This window comes from Anarhichas minor, unplaced genomic scaffold (assembly GCF_050575085.1).
Source record: "Anarhichas minor isolate MPS153535 unplaced genomic scaffold, ASM5057508v1 ptg000024l, whole genome shotgun sequence".
Classification (NCBI taxonomy): Eukaryota; Metazoa; Chordata; class Actinopteri; order Perciformes; family Anarhichadidae; genus Anarhichas; species Anarhichas minor.
In genome coordinates, this window is record NW_027466470.1 from 1935816 (window position 1) to 1961617 (window position 25802).

Genomic DNA, 25802 nt, shown 5'->3' on the forward strand with positions numbered 1-25802 from the left:
CATTTAAAATAAAGTCATAGTAAATACTTTGTCATAAAGATTTCAATAAAAAGTAAAATATAGTAATTTCTAGTCCACTACATTTGCTGGATAGCCTGAGTTACTTTACCGATTAACAATATTACAACATATTATAATAATGAATATACTCATAACTGAGTCTCTGTAGTTCAGGAGAACAATGATGCAAAAAACAAAACAAACAACCACACAAGATTTCACATTTTAATGATTGTGTTTTAGACAAGCGCTTCATAAAAACAAAACCACTCGGCCTGCAAGGCATGCATGAAGATATGTACATGTAATCTTTTTAACTTGTTGAGCTCACACTGATAGCAGCTTTATGTGAGCAGCGAGCAGCTCAAACCTTCATGTGTAAGTGCTGGACATCAACGGCTCGTTTAGTGTCGAAGTAAAATAATACTTCGCTCTTTCCAAAGCAGATAATGTTCATAAAATCTTGACACTAATGTTTTTTCGTGCAAAGCTGCTTCTCCACTTTTTAAATCCTGGAAGCGATCAAATATGTTTCTCAGTTAATAAGCGCAGCACATTTTAAATATTACGCCTCTGCGTGATCCATGAGCTCAATACTGGCCGGAGAAAATCATTTCTTTTATGCAGAGACTCTGGAGCGAGCTTACTTTCCTTTACAGTGACTTCAAACCCCAGCGTGTGAAATGATCGGCAACATGACTGAGAATAGAAGACATTCATTCCTCAGGGGAAGAAATAAACAGTTTAGGTTTAGTAAAATACTGAAATACAGCAAATCTAATTACTTCCACGCTCTTGGGACTCAGTGTATCATTTTGTGTGTAATATTCATGAACATCAATTCTCCTCGACGCTCCAGAGTTTATTAAATATGAAGGGAAAGTTAACGGGTCGTGATGCTGAAGTTGCTTTTTATGCGGCACTTTTCCGGTCCCCGGGTGCACGTGCAGAAGACTGACGTCAGAAACAGCCGTGCATTGGTGGGGATGGAGATACAAAAACTTCTTATTTTTTTAAAAATAAAGACAAAAATGGCAGAATGTGTAAGGCAGAATTGTCAGTAGCACAAGAGGAGCAGCAGGAAAAACCTTCAGAGGTGGAGATCCTGAGGAGAATTAAAAATGAAAATGATCAAAATGAGGTTCGTGATTTGGGTGAAGATAACAACTGTATCGTGAACACGACGCGTCACTACAAACCTGTTAGATCACCTGCTGAATGAGCCCTTTTTCTGGATCATGTTTATCATCCAGTTCCTCGTCAGAGTCTGAACAAGAGACACAAACTAATCAGTGTGAAGATCAAAAACGGCAAAACTTAGGTAGCCAACTGTCAAAATGAGTCAAAGTACGTCTAAAAAAAAAGTAAGAAAACGTCAAAGTATGTTTAAAAAAGTCAGTTTAGTAAGTCGGAAAAAGTCCCCAAAAAGATCATAGTATAGCATGTTGAATGAAATTATTAAAGTCAGAGTATAATATGTTGTAATAAGTCATGAAAAAGTCTTAGTGAAGCTTTTCTCAAACAGTCAGTATAGTATGTTAGAAAAAAGTACTAAAAAATAAATAATACAGTATGTCGAAAAAAGACAAAATGTTTTTAGTATAGTATGCTAAAAGTCATAAAAAAGTCATAATATTTTATGTTTAACAGTTACGTTATAGTTGATTGAAAGGAGTTACATAATATCATAGAATGTAAGAAAATAGTCATAAAAAACAATAGTATAGTCTGTCAAATAAAGGAGCTAACAGTCGGTTATCCTCTCACCGTCTCTCTCTCTCGGTCACGTCATCATTTAGTTTTTATTCATTAAACAAAATGTCTCACATTTTTCATAGTTTTTTGTGGACTGGCAGAAAATCTCAGACACATATCTAAAAAAAAAACCTGGACAAATAAAAGTATTTTCGGTGAGCGGGAGGTATTTTGGGGGCTGATGGGAGTTCACAGACCTGCCACAGACTCTGGTGGAGAGTAGAACTGTCCGTCAGATAAAGGACCCGGACACATGAGAGGAGCTCGCTCTGTGGCGTCCATGATGGACTGATATCCTGAAACACACGAGGGAGGAGGAGGAGGAGACATGAACGCAGCAGCAACAGCAGTAATCGACCCTTGGCTAAGCTCCGCCCCCTGCTGCTGCTACTGCCTCAAGCTGTCAGCGATACGTTAACAATGGAGCCCACACTGTCACTAACTGCACTCCCTGAAGAAATATGATCTAACTGAAAGCCAGAAGAGTCTACAATATGTGTTTTAATAATATATCAGGATGTCAAACTGATTCATAAGTGAAATCTTTGAGGTACTAATACTTTACTTTACTGCTACTTTATAGTTATTTTCCACTACATTTTAGAGTACATTTTTTAATTGCAGGACTTTTACATGTAACGAGTGGTGAAGTGTATTTAAAAAAACACGTATTGGTACTTTTGTTCAAGTAAAGAATACTCTAAATACTATTGATATTAGCAGTAGTACTGCAGCGGTAACAGTAGAAGTGTGACTGTGACTCACTGTTTTCGTCCTCGGCCTCCTGAGGCAGAACCTTGAAGTCGAGCAGCCATGTTTCTATCCAGGCCAACACGAAGGAGATGATGGGCAGCAGGTACCCGAAGGCCCCCTGAGACAGCAGCTACACACACACACACACACACACACACACACACACACACACACACACACACACACACACACACACACACACACAATGTTTATTCTCATGAGATTAGAAAGAAGTCAGACAGTATCAAGCTGAAGCTGTGTTTAGTACGTTTGTTTGGGTTTTATCTATATTACTGAGGACATTGCATCATGAGTGTAGTTCTGATGATGAGCAGCAGGTGGAGCAGCGAGAGAGCAGCCAGACTCACAGACCTCTGATCAGAAACAATATTCATATCATGTTCCTAAAAAGGAAATATAGAAATGAGTCGTTTTGATTAGAATGGATCGTGTGACTCTTACCTTTGATAAAATGACTTTAACAATCAAGAACGCGCAGCAGACTGCAGTCGAGATCTGTGGAACAGAGGAAACATGCATTACCTTCACGGTTGAATATTCTGGTGTAATGTGTAATATTTATGTGCAATATATATTTTTAAATCGGTTGTATTTTTTACAAAACTGTGGAATGTTTAGTCATCCTCATTTGTTTCTGTATTATCTTTCATCATATTTAATCATTTAATCCACTTGTATCTGGTGTTTCATGGTTTAATGTCACTAGTTTTTAAAAAGAGCAATATAAATAAAGTTAAAATCATCATTATTATGTCTGAACATTGGCTTTTTAAATGTATTTAGACGTATGAATGAATGAGGATGATAAAGTATATTTTATATCGATCAGTGGCAGATAGAACAACCGATCTAGAACACTTACACTCAGGTAAACAACAACAACAACACACTCATCCTCAAACAGAAAAGACTGATTAAAGCTCACAGACAGAATGAGTTCTTCCTCTCAGCAGCGCCCTCTGCTGGCACAGATACAGAAATACGCCATCACAGTCTTTGAATAAAGTGAACTCACTGCGATGGCCCACCAGTGACGGAGCTTACAGACGGCGTAGGCCAGGATCAGGATGGCAAACCGGAAAACCGCCAGGAGCTGAGGGAGGAGAGGGAGGAAAGGGAGGAAAGGGAGGAAGCAAACATTTAGGGAATGAATAAAGAAAGAGAGACCAATAACAACACCAAAGAAATGGAGAACAAAGAAAAGAGGAAGAGGACGTATAATAAAAGAGAAAGAACAATAACAACAATGAATCTTTTAAATATGGTCTTCCCCCAAAGTACAAAATATACATGATGCATGTTAGAATCTAAATATAATAAATTTAATGTGTCAATGTCTGCATATTGTGTCACACTCTCGTGTCCGTCTCTTTATGCTACACGCGACATTAGGAAAATAAATAAATAAAACAATAAATAGATTTAAATAAATGTGCAGAAAAAGGAAGAACTTACAAAAATGTCGAAGAAGGAGGCGTGGTAGTCGTAGTGCAGGACTTCTTTATCCAGCTGCTTCTGAATGCCACCGTTCACCTGTTAAAACACAAAGTACTGATGAGAACACTCTGAACATATTCACACAGGTTCATATTAATAATAATATGATTTGAAGGGGAAATTCTGCACTAAATCTCAAGAAGTAGATTTCACTGATGAACTGTTTAAGTAGCTCGTGTCTCTTTATGTTGTCGTATTAGTTGGGATTCACACAAGATATATATATATATAGATTAAATATATATATATATATATATATTAAATATAAAATATATATATATATATATATATATATATATATATATATATATATATATATATATATATATATATATATATAAATATATATATAAAAAAATGTATATAAACAAAAAAATACATATATTAAAATATATATATATATACATATACACACTTCAGGAGAGGAGGCTGCTATAAAACACTGCAGAACACTCTGGGTGCCTAAAAAAGATCCAAAAGGAACACAGACTATAGGACTTGTTTGACTGGATCTAGTTTGTTCAGCTGCCTCGTCGGCTCCGCTGCTATCGTCGCTATGAATGGAATGAAGTGTTGGACAGGAAGTGACACTTGTTTTTGAAACTGTTTTTGTATTGCGGTGGAACTTCCCCGCCCAGCAATGACCTACATTATGCATTTATCTTTAGTTTGATCCAGGGACTCAATAGGTGCGTCAGCCAACAGAGAAGTATAATTACATACACAAGAGAACTACGGTTCATATTTAGCTGGGCCCGCTGGAGGGAAGGGAGGCACCTAAGAACCAGAACCAGGACTGAGCGCAGCAGACTGTCAGACTGACCCTGCTGCAGAAAAATGAGTTTTGCAAAAAAGGACTCTGGTGCTCGGACCACTTTTGTCCACAAATAACTTGATTACTTGTAGTTTCATGCTGGATTGGAATCGTAACGTTACAGTTAAAAGAGAAAGATCTTCAGGAAACCCTTTTGAGCTCACATTAGAGTTCTAGTCCAGCAGGCTTTACAGTCACAGAGACAACGAAAAGCTCACATTTATGTACGTGAGCAGAGTTAATGTTCAACACGTAATGTTCCTCTAAATACAGTTATACAGCCAGTGTGTGTGTGTATATGTGTGTGTGTGTGTGTGTATATGTGTGTGTGTGTGTGTGTATATATATATATATATATATATATATATATATATATATATGTATATGTGTGTGTGTGTGTGTGTGTGTGTGTGTGTGTGTATGCGGAAACTGGAGCGTTCTGGGAATGTGTGCTGCAGTAAAAATCACTTCCTCCTTCGGGGCTCAGAGGTTTTATAAATCCTCGACCTTGATTCATTTCTCCAGCAGCACCTGACCTGTTTTCTGTTTCGTCCTCGACACAATTCAAACAAAGACTTCTGACTGTAAAAAGCCAAGACTGTGTGTGTGTACAGCTGAGGCTGTATCTGAGGGAGGATTGGACAAAGTGCTGCACAACATGCTAACGCTGGTCAGCTGAACTGTTGTGTGAAAACATTAGTACAAAGCAAAACTGATGGTAACATAAAACAGCCCAAAAGTGATACACGTTGCATCAACACTCGTGAATCAAACGAACACGACGGCCTTACGTTGAGCTCTATGATCCAGAGCAAAGTGATGAACAGCAAGTCAAAGGTGACGAAGAGGCAGAAGGTCCTCCTCACGTCCGAGATGCACTTCTTCTGCCCGGCGTCGTACGACTCCACCCTTGCGCAGAGGGCCGTGCTGTTGATGGAGCCCACCCTCCTGCCGGTCAGCCGGGAATCGGCGCTGCTGCTGCATCGGCTGTCCATCTCTGGTCACGCACCACCACCACCACCACCACCACCGCCACCACCACCACCGCCGCCGCCCTGAGCGGGGCCAACGCCGCCCGCCGGTCAACAGAAGATGGAGTCACAGAAGGCCGGTTTTAATGAATGTGGACTCGCTCTGTGGAGGTTAACTTCATCACTGCATCTGCAGGGAGGAAGGATGGAGCAGGAGGTCAGACACGATGATTCATCCTCTGTACACTGAAGAAAGGGAAACATTTGAAGTAGTTTCCCATCACTAGAGACGCACCGATAGATTTAACTTAACTGCTTTATTGAAAAACTGAACACGGTTCTTCTGCTTTATTTCTTCTTGCTAACATGAATATTATAAACCCGATGTGTTGCATGACTTAGATAACAGTGTTATTATCAGTCTGAGTGCTCTGACCTTTGGCCACATCACGTTGTGATGTCTTTGTTTGAGGAAGTGAAACTAATTGCTCTTCTGCTCCGACTGTACGTCTCTGAGACAGAGAAGCTAAGAGACCAGTGGACACACGAGGGGCTCTACAGTTTGGTTCCAGATGATGTTTCTCTGTGCTCATTATAAACTGGTTGTGTCTCCTGATCTTATATCTTAACGGCTACTTAAGTGGAAAAATCAATCACAAAATGTATCCGTTTTCAGCATCTCATGATCTTCAATCCATTGCAAAAACTTGTCAAGAGCAGTAGAATCATTTTTAAAAATATATTATGTCAACACTGAACTGAGAGCTGCATTTAGTAAATGATCCAGAGGTTTAAGGGGACAGAGTCAGTGTGATCTACTAAGACTGAGCAACAAAGTTACAGTTTACATCCAAAATGTCATCCCTCCATCGTTTTATCCAACTTGACATTTGTGTAAAAGTGTCAGAATTTGCACATAAAGTTTTGAGTTATGGACGAAACATTATTTTTGTGAGGTCAGTGTCCTCGATCTGTGACCACAAAAATCTGGTAGAAAATATAACGGTATTATATCACATTATTAAGAAATGAAAAAGATACTCTGCTTGATTCTACCATTTTTTAACAAATCTTAAGATAAAAACAACATTTCACCACAGAGAAAACAGGAAAACAGCTACATAACATCTGAAAGAACGTTGAAGAAAGCGAAAGCTGACACCACGTTTAACATCTTCACACACAAGAAGACAAGAGTTTAAAATGTGCAGCATGGACGCTGTTGGACCAGTTCAGCACAAAAGGACCGTGACTCATCTAGAGATAAGAGTAGCAAACATACTGTAACTCCCACGAGTGAAAACAAACGCTGTAATTTCCCTTGAAAGTACAAATCTCCTCCAGCTTCCTCTTTAATGCCACAAGACTTCTATAACCCCACAGAACTTGATTTGACCGTTTTTTCAGGGAAGTATTTCTGAGACAAAAAAAAGAATTTATTGTTTAATTTCATTACTCAAGTATAGTTCAGCTTTATTTATAACGGGACATCCCATGCAAGAGAGGGTACTTATACACAAGTACAACGAGAAAGTAAGTAAAGTCAGTCAGAGTATTCGTCCACTCAAAACAACCAAATATCACTCTGACTTCACGCTGTGCTGCAGTTCACTCACAGCAGCAAAACCAGTCCTCCCAGTTCAGAGATGGTGAGAGTAACTTCTTAAAGCTGAAGACTAAATCAGATAATTATGGAACAGAAAGGCCAAACTAGATGTGAATGTGACCTGTGAGTGGGTTGTTTTTATTAAACTGTAAAACGTCCCTCTCAGTACGTTTCTTGGTCACGATTCTTTAAAAAAATAAACTACACATCTTAACCATCAGTATTGGATTTTGCTAATTCTTATATATAAAACTTAACAACATTAGAGCTCATGTTTAATGATGAATAGCTGACTATAGCTGACTTTACTTTTACCAGCTTTCAGGGCGTTGTGCACTTCCTGCAGCAACTTTATGCATTTGGTGACTCTCTCTTATTTGCAGCATGTTTTCTTCATTTGTTAGTGTTTCCTATACTTTCATTTTAAAGGTTGGGATGTCACTAAAGGAGAATCTCCATCAGACTGAAGGCTACATCCACACTACTACTACTAAATGTTGAGTACACAGAATAATACTTGCCTCTGGAATGAAGTTGAGTAGAAGGTGTTAGCATGATATAGAAATACTCCAATAAAGCACAAGTACCTCGATATTTGATGTAGTACTTGTGTACATGTACTTACTGCTAATGTCTTATTACATCTGCACTGGACGCAATTTCTCTGCATCACTTTAGCAACTTGACATTTCAGATTTTAAGATAAAAACTGCAGCAGGAAACGCAAAGAGCCCGAGACAGAGAGGTCAACAACAACAACAACAGCACCACTGTGGATTCATTAGCATATGTTTCAGCCCACTAGCCCGACGTACAAGCACAATAATGAACATAACAAAGTGCGATATGAGGACAAGAACCGACCAGCTGCACCAAGGATGACATAATAAAGAGCAGAGGTGTTTACCAACGGCTCGTGTAACGTTAACGTAGCAACTAAGCTAGCTCGTTAGCTTGAAGTCGCGTCTTTGAAACGGTTGTTTATTTAAAAGTCTCCATTTTGTGTCCTTACCGGTCAAACTCGCTCCTTTAACGGGTTTAAATTGTACCGAACAGCAGGTTTCAGCTTCAACGCAGCAGACGAGTAATCAGTTTCCTCTTCTGTGAACTCGGACCGGAAGTTGGTAGCAGGAATATGAAGAGGAGAAAAACAATACCCGGACGCAAAGGATTCTGGGATGTGAGGTCTACAGATAGTCCAACGGCTTCTGGGTCCCCCTGGTGGTGATGTTGGAGATCAGCAGCTGTTGACATGATTTTATGTATTTATTTATTTATGTATTTATTTATTCCGTTTATTAATTTATTTGTTTCGTCTCAAGTTGAACTTAGACACATGGCACAAACTGTACATGTAGACATCAATACGATTTTAAAAACACAAAATAGCAAAAAGGCATGACTAAATTACTAAATAACAGTGGTTGACAGAAACTACATTTACTTTATACTATAGATAAGTAAGATGAACCTTTATTGATCTCCAGAAGGGGGATTAAGGCACGAAATATATTCTGAAATTCAAACTTCTCACTTTTGAGTAAGCTTCTAAACAGTTTGTTTGTCCTTTTTTAAAATTGTTTGATTTCATTTATTTTCCAGGAACAGTGCTCATTAATCAACATTTCAGTGACCACCTTAATATAAATTAGTTAGCTACTGAGCCAATTCTCATATGTAGTCCCTAAGCAGGTAGAGACACATTAGTGGCCTCATGTTATGAATACAATGTTGCAACAAGCACTCTAAACACTTTTTAATGTAAGTTTCAGGAGGAAAACTGACTCAGTTATTCTCTCATATTAGTTTCATATTTTCTCCATCAGCTTTGTATGAAACCCTGGAATGAAGACATGAAGAAAATACTTTGTTCATGTTTGTTTATTCATCATGTAAACATTCAGTTTGTTCACACATCCCATCAGTAAAGTCTGTTAAATGACTCTTGATCAATTAGAGATTTATTTACAAATGCACACAAAGAGAATAAAATATCTCAGATAAATGAAGGTCTGGTGTTTTCTCTTTTAAGATTCATGCAGTGGAAGAGAAACAACAAAATAAAAGCATCAACACAAATATTCAAACATTTAGAGCTCAGAGAAGTTTAAATGTTCATGCAGAGAAATGTCAGTTCAGGTAAACAAACATCATCATGAGCAGTGATAGCCTCCATGGCTAAACAGACACAGGAAGGAGCTCCACCTAAAGACACTCAAACATTTACACAACAACTGATGACAAGATGTCAAAGTACCGCCCACAATGTTTGACTGACAGCTGATCTCTGTGCAGTGAAGAAACACCACAACAATCAGCTGTCAGCAACAAACATGGAGACAAAATGAGTTGAAGAGTTCAAACACAGAGTTTAACCCTTAAAGGACTTCTGTCTACTTCAGGTTACACAACTCAGCTGTGGCTCCAAACTTCAAAGGCAATAGTCCAGCATAGAGAGGCTGAGTGAATGTGGTCTGGACTCTGTGGAGGAGAGTCATGGTTTCAGAGACGCTGTAGAAGGACAGAATACCTGCACTGTGATCCAGGTACACTCCTACTCTGGAGGACTGAGGACCTGAGGCGGGAGTTTGGACACCATTGTAAAAAAATGTAAAACTGTTTCTGTCACATAATAATGCCCAAGATTTGTCATTCCATCCAAATCTACATTCCGTCCAGTCCCCTTTTCTGCTGATATTCTTGTATGCGACTGCCACCTCAACTCCTCTTCCTCTCCACTCCACCTCCCAGTAACAACATCCAGTCAGACTCTCTCTACTCAGGACCTGATGACATTTAGTGAATTTGTCTGGGTGAATAGAATGAGACTGTTGTAGACTCATTAATGTTGCTTTTCTGTTTCCATCAGATAATAACAGTTTTGTGTATGCTGTGTTTGGATCCAGAGTGATTTCACGTGAATATTTTAGGAACTCAGCTCTGGTCTTGGGCTCTGGTTGTGACGGTAAAACATCCTCTTCAGTCACCATCAGTGAGATGTTTGTCCATTTCTCTCTCAGAACGTCCTGTAGTTCATCTCTGACTTCTGACACAGCCTCTGTCACGTCCTCAAAGTAACTCAGAGGACTGATCTTGATGCTGGATGAGTCTGTAGACTCACTGAGTGGTGACAGTGAGGGGTAGTTGTGTAGAAACTGGTTGTGATCCTCTGTGTGTGAGAGCTTCTTCAGCTCAGCGTCGTTCCTCTTCAGCTCAGTGATCTCCTGCTCCAGCTTCTCCTGAAGCTCTTTGACTCGACTCACTTCAGTTCTCTGCTGGGATCTGACCTGCTGCTTCACATCACAGCTTCTTTTCTCCATGAGACGGATCAGCTCAGAGATCTCCTGCTCCAGCTTCTCCTGAAGCTCTTTGACTCGACTCACATCAGTTCTCTGCTGGGATCTGACCTGCTGCTTCACATCACAGCTTCTTTCCTCCATGAGACGGATCAGCTCAGTGAAGATCTTCTCATTGTCCCCCACTGCTTTATCAGCAGAGAGATTGATGTTCTCCACCTCCTGTTGAAGCAGCTTCACATCTTTCTCTCTGTCCTGGATTCTCTGCTGGATGTTTAGTAGACTCACCTCCAGCTCTCTCTGCCTCTCAGTCCTTTCTGCTGCAGCTGAGACTGTGTCGTGGCCTTTATGTTCATCCATTAAGCAGAGATAACAGATACACTGCTGATCAGTACGACAGAAGATCTTCATCACCTCATCATGACGAGAGCAGACGTTCTCCTGGAGCTTGTTGGAGGGGTCCACCAGCTTGTGTTTCTCAAAGGCAGGAGATTTAAAATGAGGCTGAAGGTGTTTCTCACAATAAGAGACCAGACAGACCAGACAGGACTTGAAGGCTTTCCGTTTCCTCCCAGTGCAGACATCACAGGACACATCTTCAGGTCCAGTATAGCAGTGATCAGCAGGAGCAGCTTGGAGTCCAGTCTTCTTCAGCTCCTCCACTAAATCGGCTAACATGGTGTTTTTCACCAGGACAGGCTTCGGTGTGAAGGTCTGCCTACACTGAGGGCAGCTGTGGAGTTTCTTCTTATTCCAGTGTGTTTTAATACAGTTCATGCAGTAGCTGTGTCCACAGGGAATAGTCACCGGATCCTTCAGTAGATCCAGACAGATGCAACAAGAGCAGACTTCCTTGTCTAGTTTAATTCTTTTCGGACCCATATCGACTGGTCACAGTGACTTGACAGAGTTTCTCTAGACTGGCTTAACTCAAACTCTCTGCCTTTTGTTCCTGTTCATTTGCTGTTATTCACTGAATGGGGCTCCTCCTGCCCTATCAGATGTCCGTTAGACCCATATTCACTCTTGCATATCAGTGAGGGAACAAGACGACAAGCTCCTGCATTCCAATAGGAGGGATTTTCTCTTAAAATGGACAGTAAATGTTTCCCTGTCTTTTTTAACATGCAGTGAAGATTAGAACAAAAATGAAATCGTGTATCTACTCTTGGAGTTCTTTCACAAGTAGCTGTGTCCACAGGGAATAGTCACCAGATCCAACAAGAGAAGGTCTCCTGGTCCACAAGAACTCCTTTCTGAGCCGTTTTCTCCTCGTGGCAGAGACTGTGTGAGCTGGCTGTGTTTCACTGCAGGAAGAAGAGGGAGGAGTTAACAAGCTTTCATGTGATTGGACATCAGCAAAATGGGGAGGGGGGCAGTAATGAAGTTACACCATTGGTCGGTCGAGTTGGAGCTCCCTCCTCATTGGCTGTTGCTATTTCCGAATGAAAAGTAAAGTACAAAAACATCAAAATATACTTAGAATACCAAAAGTAAAAGTACTCACTATGCAGAATGGCATATTTCAATATCATAAATATAAGTATTGATGCATTTATGTATTAATCATTTAAATGTTGCACCTGTTAACGTGGAGCTAATTACGTTATATGCTGCCAGGTAGATTAACCTATAATAATATATATCATAATTTATCAGGGGAATTATATTGTCTCCATAATCTAAATCTGCAAAGATGTCAAATAAATGTTGAGTACACAGAATAATACTTGCCTCTGGAATAAAGTTGAGTAGAAGGTGTTAGCATGATATAGAAATACTCCAATAAAGCACAAGTACCTCGATATTTGATGTAGTACTTGTGTACATGTACTTACTGCTAATGTCTTATTAAATCTGCACTGGACGCAATTTCTCTGGATCACTTTAGCAACTTGAAATTTCAGATTTTAAGATAAAAACTGCAGCAGGAAACGCAACGAGCCCGAGACAGAGAGGTCAACAACAACACCAGCACCACTGTGGATTCATTAGCATATGTTTCAGCCCACTAGCCCGACGTACAAGCACAATAATGAACATAACAAAGTGAGATATGAGGACAAGAACCGACCAGCTGCACCAAGGATGACATAATAAAGAGCAGAGGTGTTTACCAACGGCACGTGTAACGTTAACGTAGCAACTAAGCTAGCTCGTTAGCTTGAAGTCGCGTCTTTGAAACGGTTGTTTATTTAAAAGTCTCCATTTGAGTCCTTACCGGTCAAACTCGCTCCTTTAACGGGTTTAAATTGTACCGAACAGCAGGTTTCAACTTCAACGCAGCAGACGAGTAATCTGTTTCCTCTTCTGTGAACTCGCACTGGAAGTTGGTAGCAGGAATATGAAGAGGGGGAAAAGAATACCCGGACGCAAAGGATTCTGGGTTGTGACGTCAATGGACGGTCCAACGGCTTCTGGGTCCCCCTGGTGGTGATGTTGGAGATCAGCAGCTTTTGACAGGATGTTATTCATTTATTTATGTATTTATTTATTCCTTTAATTTATTTATTTGGCACATACTGTACATGTTGGCATCAATATGTTTTTAAAAATAGAAAACTAAAACACAAAACACCACAAAGGCATGACTGAACAATAGTGGTTGAAGGTTTAATATTGAGATATATTCTGAATTTTGAGTTTGGCACCTTTGAGTATAATTCCAAACTTTTGCTAACAGTTAATTTTTGTCTTTTTTTTTAATTGTTTGATTTCATTCATTTTCCAGGAACAGTGCTCATTAATTAACATTTCAGTGACCACCTTAATGTAAATTAGTTAACTACTGAGCCAATTCTCATATGTAGTCCCTAAGCAGGTAGAGACACATTAGCGGCCTCATATTATGAATACAATGTTGCAACAAGCACTCTAAACACTTTTTAATGTAAGTTTCAGGAGGAAAACTGACTCAGTTATTCTCTCATATTAGTTTCATATTTTCTCCATCAGCTTTGTATGAAACCCTGGAATGAAGACAAGAAGAAAATACTTTGTTCATGTTTGTTTATTCATCATGTAAACATTCAGTTTGTTCACACATCCCATCAGTAAAGTCTGTTAAATGACTCTTGATCAATTAGAGATTTATTTACAAATGCACACAAAGAGAATAAAACATCTCAGATAAATGAAGGTCTGGTGTTTTCTCTCTTAAGATTCATGCAGTGGAAGAGAAACAACAAAATAAAAGCATCAACACAAATATTCAAACATTTAGAGCTCAGAGAAGTTTAAATGTTCATGCAGAGAAATGTCAGTTCAGGTAAACAAACATCATCATGAGCAGTGATAGCCTCCATGGCTAAACAGACACAGGAAGGAGCTCCACCTAAAGGAACTCAAACATTTACACAACAACTGATGAAAAGATGTCAAAGTACCGCCCACAATGTTTGACTGACAGCTGATCTCTGTGCAGTGAAGGAACACCACAACAATCAGCTGTCAGCAACAAACATGGAGACAAAATGAGTTGAAGAGTTCAAACACAGAGTTTAACCCTTAAAGGACTTCTGTCTACTTCAGGTTACACAACTCAGCTGTGGCTCCAGACGATTGAAAAGTCCAAAGTCCAGCATAGAGAGGCTGAGTGAATGTGGTCTGGACTCTGTGGAGGAGAGTCATGGTTTCAGAGACGCTGTAGAAAGACAGAATACCTGCACTGTGATCCAGGTACACTCCTACTCTGGAGGACTGAGGACCTGAGACGGGAGTTTTGACTTCGTTGTACACAAAGTTATAACTGTTATCGTCACATCTTAATGCCCAAGATTTGTCATGCCATCCAAATCCACATTTACCATAGTCCCCTTTTCTGTTGATATTCTTGTATGCGACTGCTACATAAACTCCTCCTCTCCACTTCACCGCCCAGTAACAACGTCCAGTCAGACTCTCTCTACTCAGGACCTGCTGACATCCAGTGAATCTGTCTGGGTGACTAGAATAAGACTGTTCTTGTCTCATTAATGTTGCTTTTCTGTTCCCATCAGATAATAACAGACGTGTGTGTGCTGTGTTTGGATCCAGAGTGATTTCACGTGAATATTTTAAGAACTCAGCTCAGGTCTTGGGCTCTGGTTGTGGCAGTAAAACATCCACATTAGTCACCATCAGTGAGATGTTTGTCCATTTCTCTCTCAGAACGTCCTGTAGTTCATCTCTGACTTCTGACACAGCCTCTGTCACGTCCTCAAAGTAGTTCAGAGGACGGATCTTGATGCTGGATGAGTCTGTAGACTCTCTGAGTGGTGACAGTGAGGGGTAGTTGTGTAGAAGCTGGTTGTGATCCTCTGTGTGTGAGAGCTGCTGCAGCTCAGCGTCGTTCCTCTTCAGCTCAGTGATCTCCTGCTCCAGCTTCTCCTGAAGCTCTTTGACTCGACTCACTTCAGTTCTCTGCTGGGATCTGACCTGCTGCTTCACATCAGAGCTTCTTTCCTCCATGAGACGGATCAGTTCAGTGAAGATCTTCCTATTGTCCCCCACTGCTGTATCAGCAGAGAGATTGATGTTCTCCACCTCCTGTTGAAGCAGCTTCACATCTTTCTCTCTGTCCTGGATTCTCTGCTGGATGTTTAGTAGACTCACCTCCAGCTCTCTCTGCCTCTCAGTCCTTTCTGCTGCAGCTGAGACTGTGTCGTGGCCATTAAGCAGAGATAACAGATACACTGCTGATCAGTACGACAGAAGATCTTCATCACCTCATCATGATGAGAGCAGACGTTCTCCTGGAGCTTGTTGGAGGGGTCCACCAGCTTGTGTTTCTCAAAGGAAGGAGATTTCAAATGAGGCTGGAGGTGTTTCTCACAATAAGAGACCAGACAGACGAGACAGGACTTGAAGGCTTTCAGTTTCCTCCCAGTGCAGACATCACAGGACACATCTTCAGGTCCAGCATAGCAGTGATCAGCAGGAGCAGCTTGGAGTCCAGTCTTCTTCAGTTGCTCCACTAAATCTGCTAACATGGTGCTTTTCAGCAGGACAGGCCTCGGTGTGAAGGTCTGCCTACACTGAGGGCAGCTGTGGAGTTTCTTCTCCTTCTCTCCATCCCAGTGGCTTTTAATACAGTTCATGCAGTAGCTGTGTCCACAGGGAATAGTCACCGGATCCTTCAGTAGATCCAGACAGATGCAACAAGAGAAGCTTTCCTGGTCCAGCTGAACTCCTTGCTGAGCCATTTTCTCCTCGTAGCAGATACTTTGTGAGTTTCTCTGATTTTAAAACAAACATCTGAGTTTACATCAAAAATCTCTATTTTGTTTCTGTTCATCTGCTGATCTTCACTGAATGAGGTTCCTGCTCCAAACAAGGCGACATGTGCACAGAGTTGAGGTGGCTGTGTTTTACAGCTAGAAAAAGAGGGAGGAGCTATCAAGCTTTCATATGATTGGACATCAGCAAAGCCTTGGGCGGGGGGGGGGGGGGGGGGGGGGGGGGGGGGCAGCCCTGTGAGAGTAATGAAGTTACACCATTGGTCGGTAGAGTTGGAGCTCCCCCATTGGCCGTTGTAATAGCTGGTACTGATTTTTGTCTCCGCGATCAGTCAGCTGATCAAACACGGTTGTGTGTTTTGAGGACAGATTTCAGCTTTTCCTTTAATTAATGCTGCAGCTCCTCAAAACCATCTCGAGGCTGTTGGCAGCATGTTCATGATTATTATGGTCTGGCCTGCTAAACAAAGTATCATTCAGTACACAATAACACTTTAGATGAGTAGTGCAACCGCTGACTGTCCCTTTAACATTTAAAAACATTGACCAACCACACTAGGTTTCAACACAGTAAAGATACTAAATCAATATATACAAAATATGTCCTTCAAGGCACACATTTAAAGATTATTCAAAATATTGAAAATATCAATAATAAAAATGATAAGATCATTGAAATAACCCTCTGAATTTCAGACAATAAAACAAATAAATAAATAAATAAATGTAACCAGTGCTTTTATCTCAAAAACAGCATTGCCGCTGATGAAAAGTGATTCTTAATATTGAGTAGAAGAAAAATATTTTATACAAAAGATTAAATCAGGGCTGTATAGGTAGCTACCACTGAGGGAACTGAGGACATTCCCTCTGTATTGTGGTGGGGATTTAAAAAGCAAAACATGAGTAAGAGTTTAAAATACATTTGATATGAATTCTACTATTTGAGTTTTTGAAGGTTGATTCTACTTTACTTATCCTTATGAAGTTGATTTGTTTTTCACACAAGATCTGAAAATGGAGACCTATACAATCCAACAAAAGTTGTATATAGACCCAATAATGTATAAATATTTGTTTTTAAATATACAAATATTTAAATACAAACCTTGGTTCACAGTTAAGCTCAGATAGTTGAGGTTGAACACAGAAGAATGATTCAGGAGGACAAGGACAGGTTTAAAGAATCAAAGTACAGGTTTATCGAGACGGTGAGAGAAACCAAACGACTGTACTCTGAGAAACTCCAACAGCAGTTCTCAGTGAACGACTCTGCTTCTGTCTGAAAAGGTCTCTGATTGATCACCAGCTGCAAACCTAAAGCTCCTCACTCCACTAACGACTTGCACATGTCCAATGAGCTGAATGAATCCTACTGTGTTTGTGAAAGACAAAGGGACAGTCCTGACAACAAGGAGGACACTCTCCATCCTGGAGAGGGACGTTAACAGGCTGTTCAAGAGAAGCCACTGTAGATACCTGCTCAGCAGCAAACAGATGCTAATGCAGAAGGACAAGAATGAACCAGATCAGCTGATTCTGCAGTTTGTTGTTGATTGATATGAAGTGATGAACCTCTAGTGTTGATATACTTTACTTTTTTCTCATTTATTAATTGGATACTTTCGTCAATATTAAAATATCACCTTGAAATAAAATTTCTAAACATTCTGTAGGTGGAAACATTAGAATGAGTCCAAAGACTTCTGTAAAACATGGATGATTGTAGTTGAAATAAAGGAGGCCAAATTAAAGTAGAACCTCCAGTCAGTGAGTATCATAAGATGCTGCATTCAGGTCACATGGGAAAGATGGTAGAGAAGAGCTTCTACTCTACAAACAGTATTGTTGGGAACGTAAAGGAGCGTGTTTGGTTATCAGCAAATATGAAACTAAATTATCAACATCAATGGAGTTATTAATATCAATAAGTTAATTAGTAATTACTAATAAGAACGGGGCACCACCCTGCGGACAGGGACCAATAACCAAACTATAAACTAAGTCTCATAATTAGCGTTCACTCATAATGTCAATAGTCTGAGTACTATTACACATTCAGAGTGAAAGTGAAGGTTTAAGTTCGAGCACAGGCCACTACATCCAGTTGTTATTACACACTTATGCACAAGTAATCACAGACGACTGCTCTTTAAAATATAACAGAGTTTATTAAATCAAAATAATAAATGATCAAATCAAGTAATATCACAATCAACAAACGCTATCATACAATTTATGTGTCTAATACCTAAACTCAAATGAATAAAGTGGGGTAAGGATATGTGTATCGATATATGTACATGTAGGTGTGTGTGTGTGTGTGTGTGTGTGTGTGTGTGTGAAGAAAGGGGGGGGGAGGCCTACTCAACAGTGATGGTGGGTAATCTCAATAGGGGGCGTGTGAGCCTACAGGCCAAGATGGTGAGTCTAGAGACCGGCGACCAAAATGGCGCAGAGGTGGCTGCTATAACCACGTGGGACGGTGTACCATGTGGGTTGGGGTCAGAGATTAAGTAATCACGAGTCTGAGAGGTTCACCCAAAATCAGTAGCTCCAACTACGTATGTGTGCGGGTTAGTAGAGGGAGAGAGAGAGAGAGAAAATCGGGCTCTGAGCGCGGTGCTCTGCGCAGTAGTGAGGCAGTGAGGAACAGCACGCTTTTACGGTGATAGTTGCGGTTCTAGATCTCACTCGCAGAGCCGATTTCAAGAGGAGAGAATAAAACCAAAAACAAAATAAAAGAATCCCCAAAAACAAACAGATCTTTGTCACTGCGGTGAAATGCGAGTTTGTCTCCCTATCACCCCGAAACTCGGTCGGCCAGACGAGAGTCGGCCACCGTAGTTTTAATTTTTAAAGTGATAGAATCACAAGCTCCACATCCACTACCAGCGACGGATCAAATGCGAACGGTTACAGCAGAAAATACACAATATAACGGGACTCCGTGGTCCGCGATGCTGGCGTAATAACACGTTATAACACGACAGTAACTTAACACAACAAGATACAGGAATAACAACGACATAAACGAATAGTCTAAATTAAGCTAATGCTAAGCTAAGCTAAGCTAGGCCCAGATACCAGTAACTCTTACTTTGAGAAGCTTCGTTCGACAGGGTCCTTTTCCTGTGGTGGGAATCATTCAGTCCTCGGGAGATGAGGGCTCCCGGTGGCGCGGCTAGTGGAGCTAGCGCAGACTCGATCACCTCGCTGCAGAGAGGGATCTTCTTAACGTCGGAGGCGTGCGGGAGTCGCTCGTCTTAGGCCGGAAATCTTCGGCTCTGTAGGGGCTCAGTTGCCCTCTTTTGCCGGCAAGGTGTGCACTAAAGGGTGGGAGGACGGGTCGTAGAGATTATCCGTTTTCGCACTACGGGATCCAAAACTCAAAATAAAACACAGTCTGTAGGTTCGACCAGCGAATGTGACATGTGACCTGATAGGGTTTGATGAGGCTGCGGCTCCTCGTGAATCTTCTTGTTACCAGGACGAGGTCCGGAGGGAAGAGGCCTTGTGGACCTCCTGACACCAGCGCGTGTCCGGGGTGAAGAGAGCCTTGTGGATCTCCTTACACCAGCGGTGTCTGGACGGAAGAGAAAGAATTCTAGCTGTGCTCAGGCTTATAAACCAGGTGGCACGACCAGTGGGGGGCCCTTTCTTGGCCAATGAGGGACCAGCATCAGGTTTCTGCTGGAGCTGGGGGGTGTGGTCATCCGGCATGAGGTTTCTTGCAGATCCCAGATCAGGCGTTTTGGTGAAAGGAAGGAACATGGCTGCTCCTTTATTTGAAAAACACGTGTGAAGGTCTCAGCCAGCCAGGACAGCAGGGTCAGATCCCAACATCCCCCCTTTGGTCTGAAGAGCGGGGTGATGGCCACGGTCTTTAGAGCAAACCAAGGGCTGGCACGTGCATCCATGTGGTGGGAAACACTGTCCAGGTATTCCTGAGAACCTGAAGAGGTTAGACAGTCCAAGTATTCCGGGAACCAAAAGCAGTGGTTAAAACAGTCAGTGTTCAGAGTTCATGGGGTTCAGAGTTCATGGGGTTCAGAGTTCATGGGGTTCAGAGTTCATAGGTATCTGGGCTGATGACTAAGGTGGCATCTGGGCAGATGACTTTAACTACCTCTACCTACATCTGCTATCATACACAATTCAAATCATAGGTGAGCAAAAACATTATTCCCAAATAATTCAATCGCTAATCATGATTTTGTGATAATCCTAGCATTGCGGTATAGTGTCAAAGAAAGTAACAACCCAAATAAAACAAAACAAAACACAAAAGAGAGAAGAGTAGAAAGAATAGAAGCAGATGAGGGGGAAACAGTGGTTACTGGTTCTACTCCTAGACGGGACTGGAGTCCGTCGGCGGAGCAGTCGCAGGTTGGTTAAAACGTGGGGTTACGAATAGGAGGGAATCCAGTCTGGTCTGTAGCTTCTGGATATATTTGTACATAATATGTGCGTTTATCTCCCTCTAATCGGTAGAATTAGAGCGAGTTCTATGTCTAAGTTTTAGGATCTATTGGAATTGCGCTGCCAAGACTATAGGCCAGAGGTACCTGTGAGGGTTGCATAACAGTAGTGGTAGCAGATTTACAGATTTTGTTAACACGGTCTAGGGTGACCAGCTAGGCTGGGGTTTAGAGCGGCTCAAGCTGTTGACAGATGAGCTGTTCTCTGATGAGGTCCTGCATTAAATCTGACTGCTACGGCATAGGTCATGTCTTCCTTGGTCACTTCTGGTAGAGTCTCTAAAGCATGCAAAGGGTTATGAGAGTGGAGCATAAGTTTACAGTCACAATGAAAGTTTTTCAGGTATTGTAACTGTTCTGGTTGAAGTTGGATTTGTTAGCGGTTAGTGCATGCCTACAGGGCGAGTTGAAGCATGCAGTTAAACGTTAGTAGTCAATGGTAAGCCGGATTTTCTGGTTGGTTTCAACACTGGCTAGATTGGCGAGTTGCACTCCCTGCGAAGTGCATCTCTCTACGTTTCTGTTGTCAGAGCCTTCCCCCCTCAAGCTGTTCAAGTGGCGAGGGTGCATACCACCACGTCACCGCCAGCACTCAGGGAAGCGTCGCGAACGGCTTCATTCTGTAGTGTGTCGTGGCGGGCAATGGTGACATTTCCCCCGCCCCTCCCCCCTAATTAGAGATGGAGACAGGTCCCCCGTGCAAATCAAGTTCAGTTCCCTAAAGCGGGGCAGGAGCTGGAAGAAAACCTTGTGCACTTCTGTCCCCGGCGGCACTGGCAAGATGACATGCCCGGGCGATGACTCGGCCGAAAGAAGGCGGTGGCTTCGTTGAACAAACTGGAGGTGGATCATGCTGACAGAGCAGGATAAACAAGGCTTAGCTGACAGAGGATTTTCCGAACTAGGGTGCTAGAAGGGCCTCTAAGGTTGTGGTACCCTAGAGGTGTATGCGAAAGATGGGGGAACACATTAGGCTCGTTTCTGACCCGGAATTGAGTAGAGCAAGAGTGTTATGGCCCCCCAGTACGACGGAAATATATATATATATATATATATATATATATATATACATATATATATATATATATATATATATATATACACAATGGGCATTGCCTTTGCGAGCAAGGTCATCCAAGACGGTTAAAGAACGGGGGGAGAAATCGGGAGTGTCTGTTTCCGGGAGTGTGCTGAGTCCTCTTCCCCAACCTACAAAGTAGACTTTAGCAGCAGAGGGGAAGGTCACTTGGCTTAGTCAGGTGGGCTGCGAGTTGGTGTCGGTTTTTCTGGCGAGTCTGGTGGCATTCCCTGGGGTTTCGCCATCTCCAACTGCTTGACTGCCTCTTGCACATATTTGCGGATTAGGCTCTCCAGCTCGGGCTTCTCGCTTTCCCCCTCGGGGAGGTTGTGAGCCCTCCCGTTGTACCTACCTGGTGGTGGAGGATTGCGTTAAAACCTCCTTTTTGGATGCGATGTAGGTTGCTGCCATGGCCTTACCGGATTTTGACCTTGCGGGTGTCTTTCACCCCCCTGGTTCCGTTGGTCCCCCGACCGCCATGGTCGTTGGTTCTCCAACCGCCACGGTCGTGGGTTCCTGGGGGGTGGCCGAGGCTCCCTGAGGCGTGGCCTCTCGTTGCCTTCCAGCGCTAGGTCGGAGTCTCCCGACTGTTGGATACCCAGGACTCTGGCGGTGTCATCGTGCCTCTTCGTCGGTCGGCCGCGTGTCTCCCATGCAAGTTGCGCGTACTTTCTAATCTCTGGCATGGTGAGGTTACTTGTTCTGCAATGCATAGTAACATCGTATCTCACACTGTCGTGGAGGTTGTGCAGGAATAACGACTTGAAGGCTTGGTCTTCCTCTAGACCGGGGGCATTACGTCCCTGTAAGTACGCAGACCTCAAACGCCTGAAGTAATCTCTCGGGGCCTCTAACCTTCCCTGAGAAATGGCAAAGGCGCCGAGGGTGGCAGAAGCTGGGTCGGGGTACAGGGAGTACTCCTCCCTGAGAGCCTGACAGAGGCTCGAGTAGCGGTCGCGGATTCCCGGCTGGAGCGTTTCCATGAAAATGTGGACACTTCGAGCTGTGGTCTTCCATATTAGTTTGAGTTTTTCACGCGATGAGGGGCGCGATAGGTCGAGGAGGCAGCGATCGATCTCCCTTAGATAGTCATCAATGCTCGACTCACGGTTACCGGGATCGAAACGCTCTACATCTTTTGCAAGAGACTCAATCTGCCGGGTACGCAGGCCCTCTGCGCCGATGGGGCCTGGGCCATCCGAGTCGTCTGAGTCTCCATACTCGGTGCGAGGGCGATAAGGATGACCATCCTCCCTCCGTAAGGGGGATGGGGTACGTTCTTGTTGCCCGCGCGAACTGCGTGGAGGGTATCGTTCGCCGGTCGATGTGGTTTTGAAACCACTTGGGCCGCCTAGGACCTGGTATTGGTCGTCTCTTCCCCTGGTTGGGGATCCCGTTCGGTCAAACCGCAAGGTGGTTCGACTCTCGGGGAATGAGACGGCTGAGTCCAAGAGGTGACTGGGCTGAGGGGCCCTGTAGCTATCCAAAATGGCGGCATGAGAGGCTAAATTGGGGTTAGCAGTACTTACCGGGGTTTCTGGAGTTCCTTCATGCCTGGTATTGGGATTTCTCTGAGTATTTTGAAGCGTTTTCAATCTGTCATTACTCTCTAATGTCTTAGAGAGCTCCGCGTGGACCTCCCTGAGATCCCGGCGCAGGCTGCTATTTTCTGACTGAAGAGTTCGACAGTCGTTTCCCAACTGCTTGACTTCTATTTGGAAAGCACGGATTTCGCGTTGTAGCTCATCACTCTGCTCTCGGGTTTGGGCAGCTTGCAGCTGCATCTTCTGGTGGTAGGTGAGGAGCATTGCTCCAATCAAGTCCTGAATCAGGCGCTGTGGCTTCCCGGCCGGGTTGTTTACATAAGCCACTAACTCCTCTAATTGCTCCTCACATACAACAGTGTTGTATTTACCAAAGTACTCTCTCTCAGCTGTCGTGAGTTTGAGGACATCGGCCACCGCATCTCATAATGCGGCATCTTCTGGAGCTACAGCTCCAGGAGTAGGGGGTTTGTTGTCGCTCATTCTCTTTCTCAGTGAACGCAACTCTCAGTGGTTATCAATTCCCTACTGTTAGAAAGAGACTGGTAGTGTTTACGGTTAATGCAGGCGCACAGTGAAATGCCTAGTTCTGTGACTTACAATTTCTACTATACTACTCTGAGGTATTAACTACTGCTTTGCAACCAAAGGTACAAGAAAAATGCTAATGTGGTTTTAGCACTTCTGGCCTGTGACAGCTGTGTGTAACTTTCTTTGAGGGATTAAGAAAAACAAAACAAAGTGTTGGTATTACAAATAAACGATCAAATCTACTAAACACAGCTGACTGTTAGTTTAGGAACTGAAACGAATAATTTAACCTGGAAGGGAAGTGAAATAAAATTTTAAACCAAAAATCAAAATTAGAATTAAAATTCAGATTTAAAATTCAAATCAAAATCAAAATGAAAAATTCAAAACCAGAATTCGAATTAAAATTCAATACCAATATCAAAATTAGAATTAAAATTTAAAATTCAAAACCAGAATTAGAATTAAAATTAAAATTTATATTAAAATTGGAATTAAAATTAAAAATCAAACTCAAAGCCAGAGAAGATTTTGAATATCAAAAATCAAACTATTTGGGAAAATAATTTGTAGAAGTTTGGGTTATTCAAAGGAAAATTAAATAACTAAGTTTTCTTGAGAAAATTAATTATTCAGAAATTATTCAAAATTATTCGAAGGTATACTATGGATTAGTGTGCATACGTACTGCAATAAAACTGGAATAACGTGGCCTCACACGGGGCACCAATATGTTGGGAACGTAAAGGAGCGTGTTTGGTTATCAGCAAATATGAAACTAAATTATCAACATCAATGGAGTTATTAATATCAATAAGTTAATTAGTAATTACTAATAAGAACGGGGCACCACCCTGCGGACAGGGACCAATAACCAAACTATAAACTAAGTCTCATAATTAGCGTTCACTCATAATGTCAATAGTCTGAGTACTATTACACATTCAGAGTGAAAGTGAAGGTTTAAGTTCGAGCACAGGCCACTACATCCAGTTGTTATTACACACTTATGCACAAGTAATCACAGACGACTGCTCTTTAAAATATAACAGAGTTTATTAAATCAAAATAATAAATGATCAAATCAAGTAATATCACAATCAACAAACGCTATCATACAATTTATGTGTCTAATACCTAAACTCAAATGAATAAAGTGGGGTAAGGATATGTGTATCGATATATGTACATGTATGTGTGTGTATGTGTGTGTGTGTGTGTGTGTGTGAAGAAAGGGGGGCGGGAGGCCTACTCAACAGTGATGGTGGGTAATCTCAATAGGGGGCGTGTGAGCCTACAGGCCAAGATGGTGAGTCTAGAGACCGGCGACCAAAATGGCGGAGAGGTGGCTGCTATAACCACGTGGGACGGTGTACCATGTGGGTAGGGGTCAGAGATTAAGTAATCACGAGTCTGAGAGGTTCACCCAAAATCAGTAGCTCCAACTACGTATGTGTGCGGGTTAGTAGAGGGAGAGAGAGAGAGAAAAAATCGGGCTCTGAGCGCGGTGCTCTGCGCAGTAGTGAGGCAGTGAGGAACAGCACGCTTTTACGGTGATAGTTGCGGTTCTAGATCTCACTCGCAGAGCCGATTTCAAGAGGAGAGAATAAAACCAAAAACAAAATAAAAGAATCCCCAAAAACAAACAGATCTTTGTCACTGCGGTGAAATGCGAGTTTGTCTCCCTATCACCCCGAAACTCGGTCGGCCAGACGAGAGTCGGCCACCGTAGTTTTAATTTTTAAAGTGATAGAATCACAAGCTCCACATCCACTACCAGCGACGGATCAAATGCGAACGGTTACAGCAGAAAATACACAATATAACGGGACTCCGTGGTCCGCGATGCTGGCGTAATAACACGTTATAACACGACAGTAACTTAACACAACAAGATACAGGAATAACAACGACATAAACGAATAGTCTAAATTAAGCTAATGCTAAGCTAAGCTAAGCTAGGCCCAGATACCAGTAACTCTTACTTTGAGAAGCTTAGTTCGACAGGGTCCTTTTCCCGTGGTGGGAATCATTCAGTCCTCGGGAGATGAGGGCTCCCGGTGGCGCGGCTAGTGGAGCTAGCGCAGACTCGATCACCTCGCTGCAGAGAGGGATCTTCTTAACGTCGGAGGCGTGCGGGAGTCGCTCGTCTTAGGCCGGAAATCTTCGGCTCTGTAGGGGCTCAGTTGCCCTCTTTTGCCGGCAAGGTGTGCACTAAAGGGTGGGAGGACGGGTCGTA

The 25802-nt window shown here is 42.3% G+C and overlaps 2 protein-coding genes and 1 pseudogene across 2 annotated transcripts; all 3 read right to left on the reverse strand.

Moving 5' to 3' along the window:
* Nucleotides 1-211: 211 nt before the first annotated feature.
* stard3nl (STARD3 N-terminal like) lies at nt 212-8588 on the reverse strand. Its single transcript, XM_076098634.1, has 9 exons — nt 8430-8588; nt 5632-6001; nt 3985-4062; nt 3545-3622; nt 2971-3024; nt 2521-2638; nt 1953-2051; nt 1200-1267; nt 212-1105 (listed from the first exon to the last, which is right to left on the reverse strand). The coding sequence occupies exons 2-8, from the start codon at nt 5833-5835 to the stop codon at nt 1203-1205; spliced, it is 696 nt and encodes a 231-aa protein (XP_075954749.1). The 5' UTR covers nt 5836-6001; nt 8430-8588; the 3' UTR covers nt 212-1105; nt 1200-1202.
* A 694-nt stretch (nt 8589-9282) lies between these two features.
* Nucleotides 9283-13084, reverse strand: LOC142956865 (tripartite motif-containing protein 16-like). Its single transcript, XM_076098628.1, has 2 exons — nt 12935-13084; nt 9283-12020 (listed from the first exon to the last, which is right to left on the reverse strand). The coding sequence occupies exon 2, from the start codon at nt 11593-11595 to the stop codon at nt 9811-9813; it is 1785 nt and encodes a 594-aa protein (XP_075954743.1). The 5' UTR covers nt 11596-12020; nt 12935-13084; the 3' UTR covers nt 9283-9810.
* A 623-nt stretch (nt 13085-13707) lies between these two features.
* On the reverse strand, nt 13708-15896 carry LOC142956867 (E3 ubiquitin/ISG15 ligase TRIM25-like; annotated as a pseudogene).
* Nucleotides 15897-25802: the final 9906 nt, after the last annotated feature.

What these genes read in the sequence shown, in the direction of transcription:
- stard3nl (XM_076098634.1), bottom strand. Translation starts at nt 5,835, where the DNA reads ATGGACAGCCGATGCAGCAGCAGCGCCGATTCCCGGCTGACCGGCAGG. An exon ending in CCTCCTTCTTCGACATTTTT is followed by an intron (nt 3,623 to 3,984) that starts GTAAGTTCTTCC and finishes CTCCTCCCTCAG; the next exon opens with CTCCTGGCGGTTTTCCGGTT. An exon ending in GTCACTGGTGGGCCATCGCA is followed by an intron (nt 3,025 to 3,544) that starts GTGAGTTCACTT and finishes TCTGTTCCACAG; the next exon opens with ATCTCGACTGCAGTCTGCTG.
- LOC142956865 (XM_076098628.1), bottom strand. Translation starts at nt 11,595, where the DNA reads ATGGGTCCGAAAAGAATTAAACTAGACAAGGAAGTCTGCTCTTGTTGC.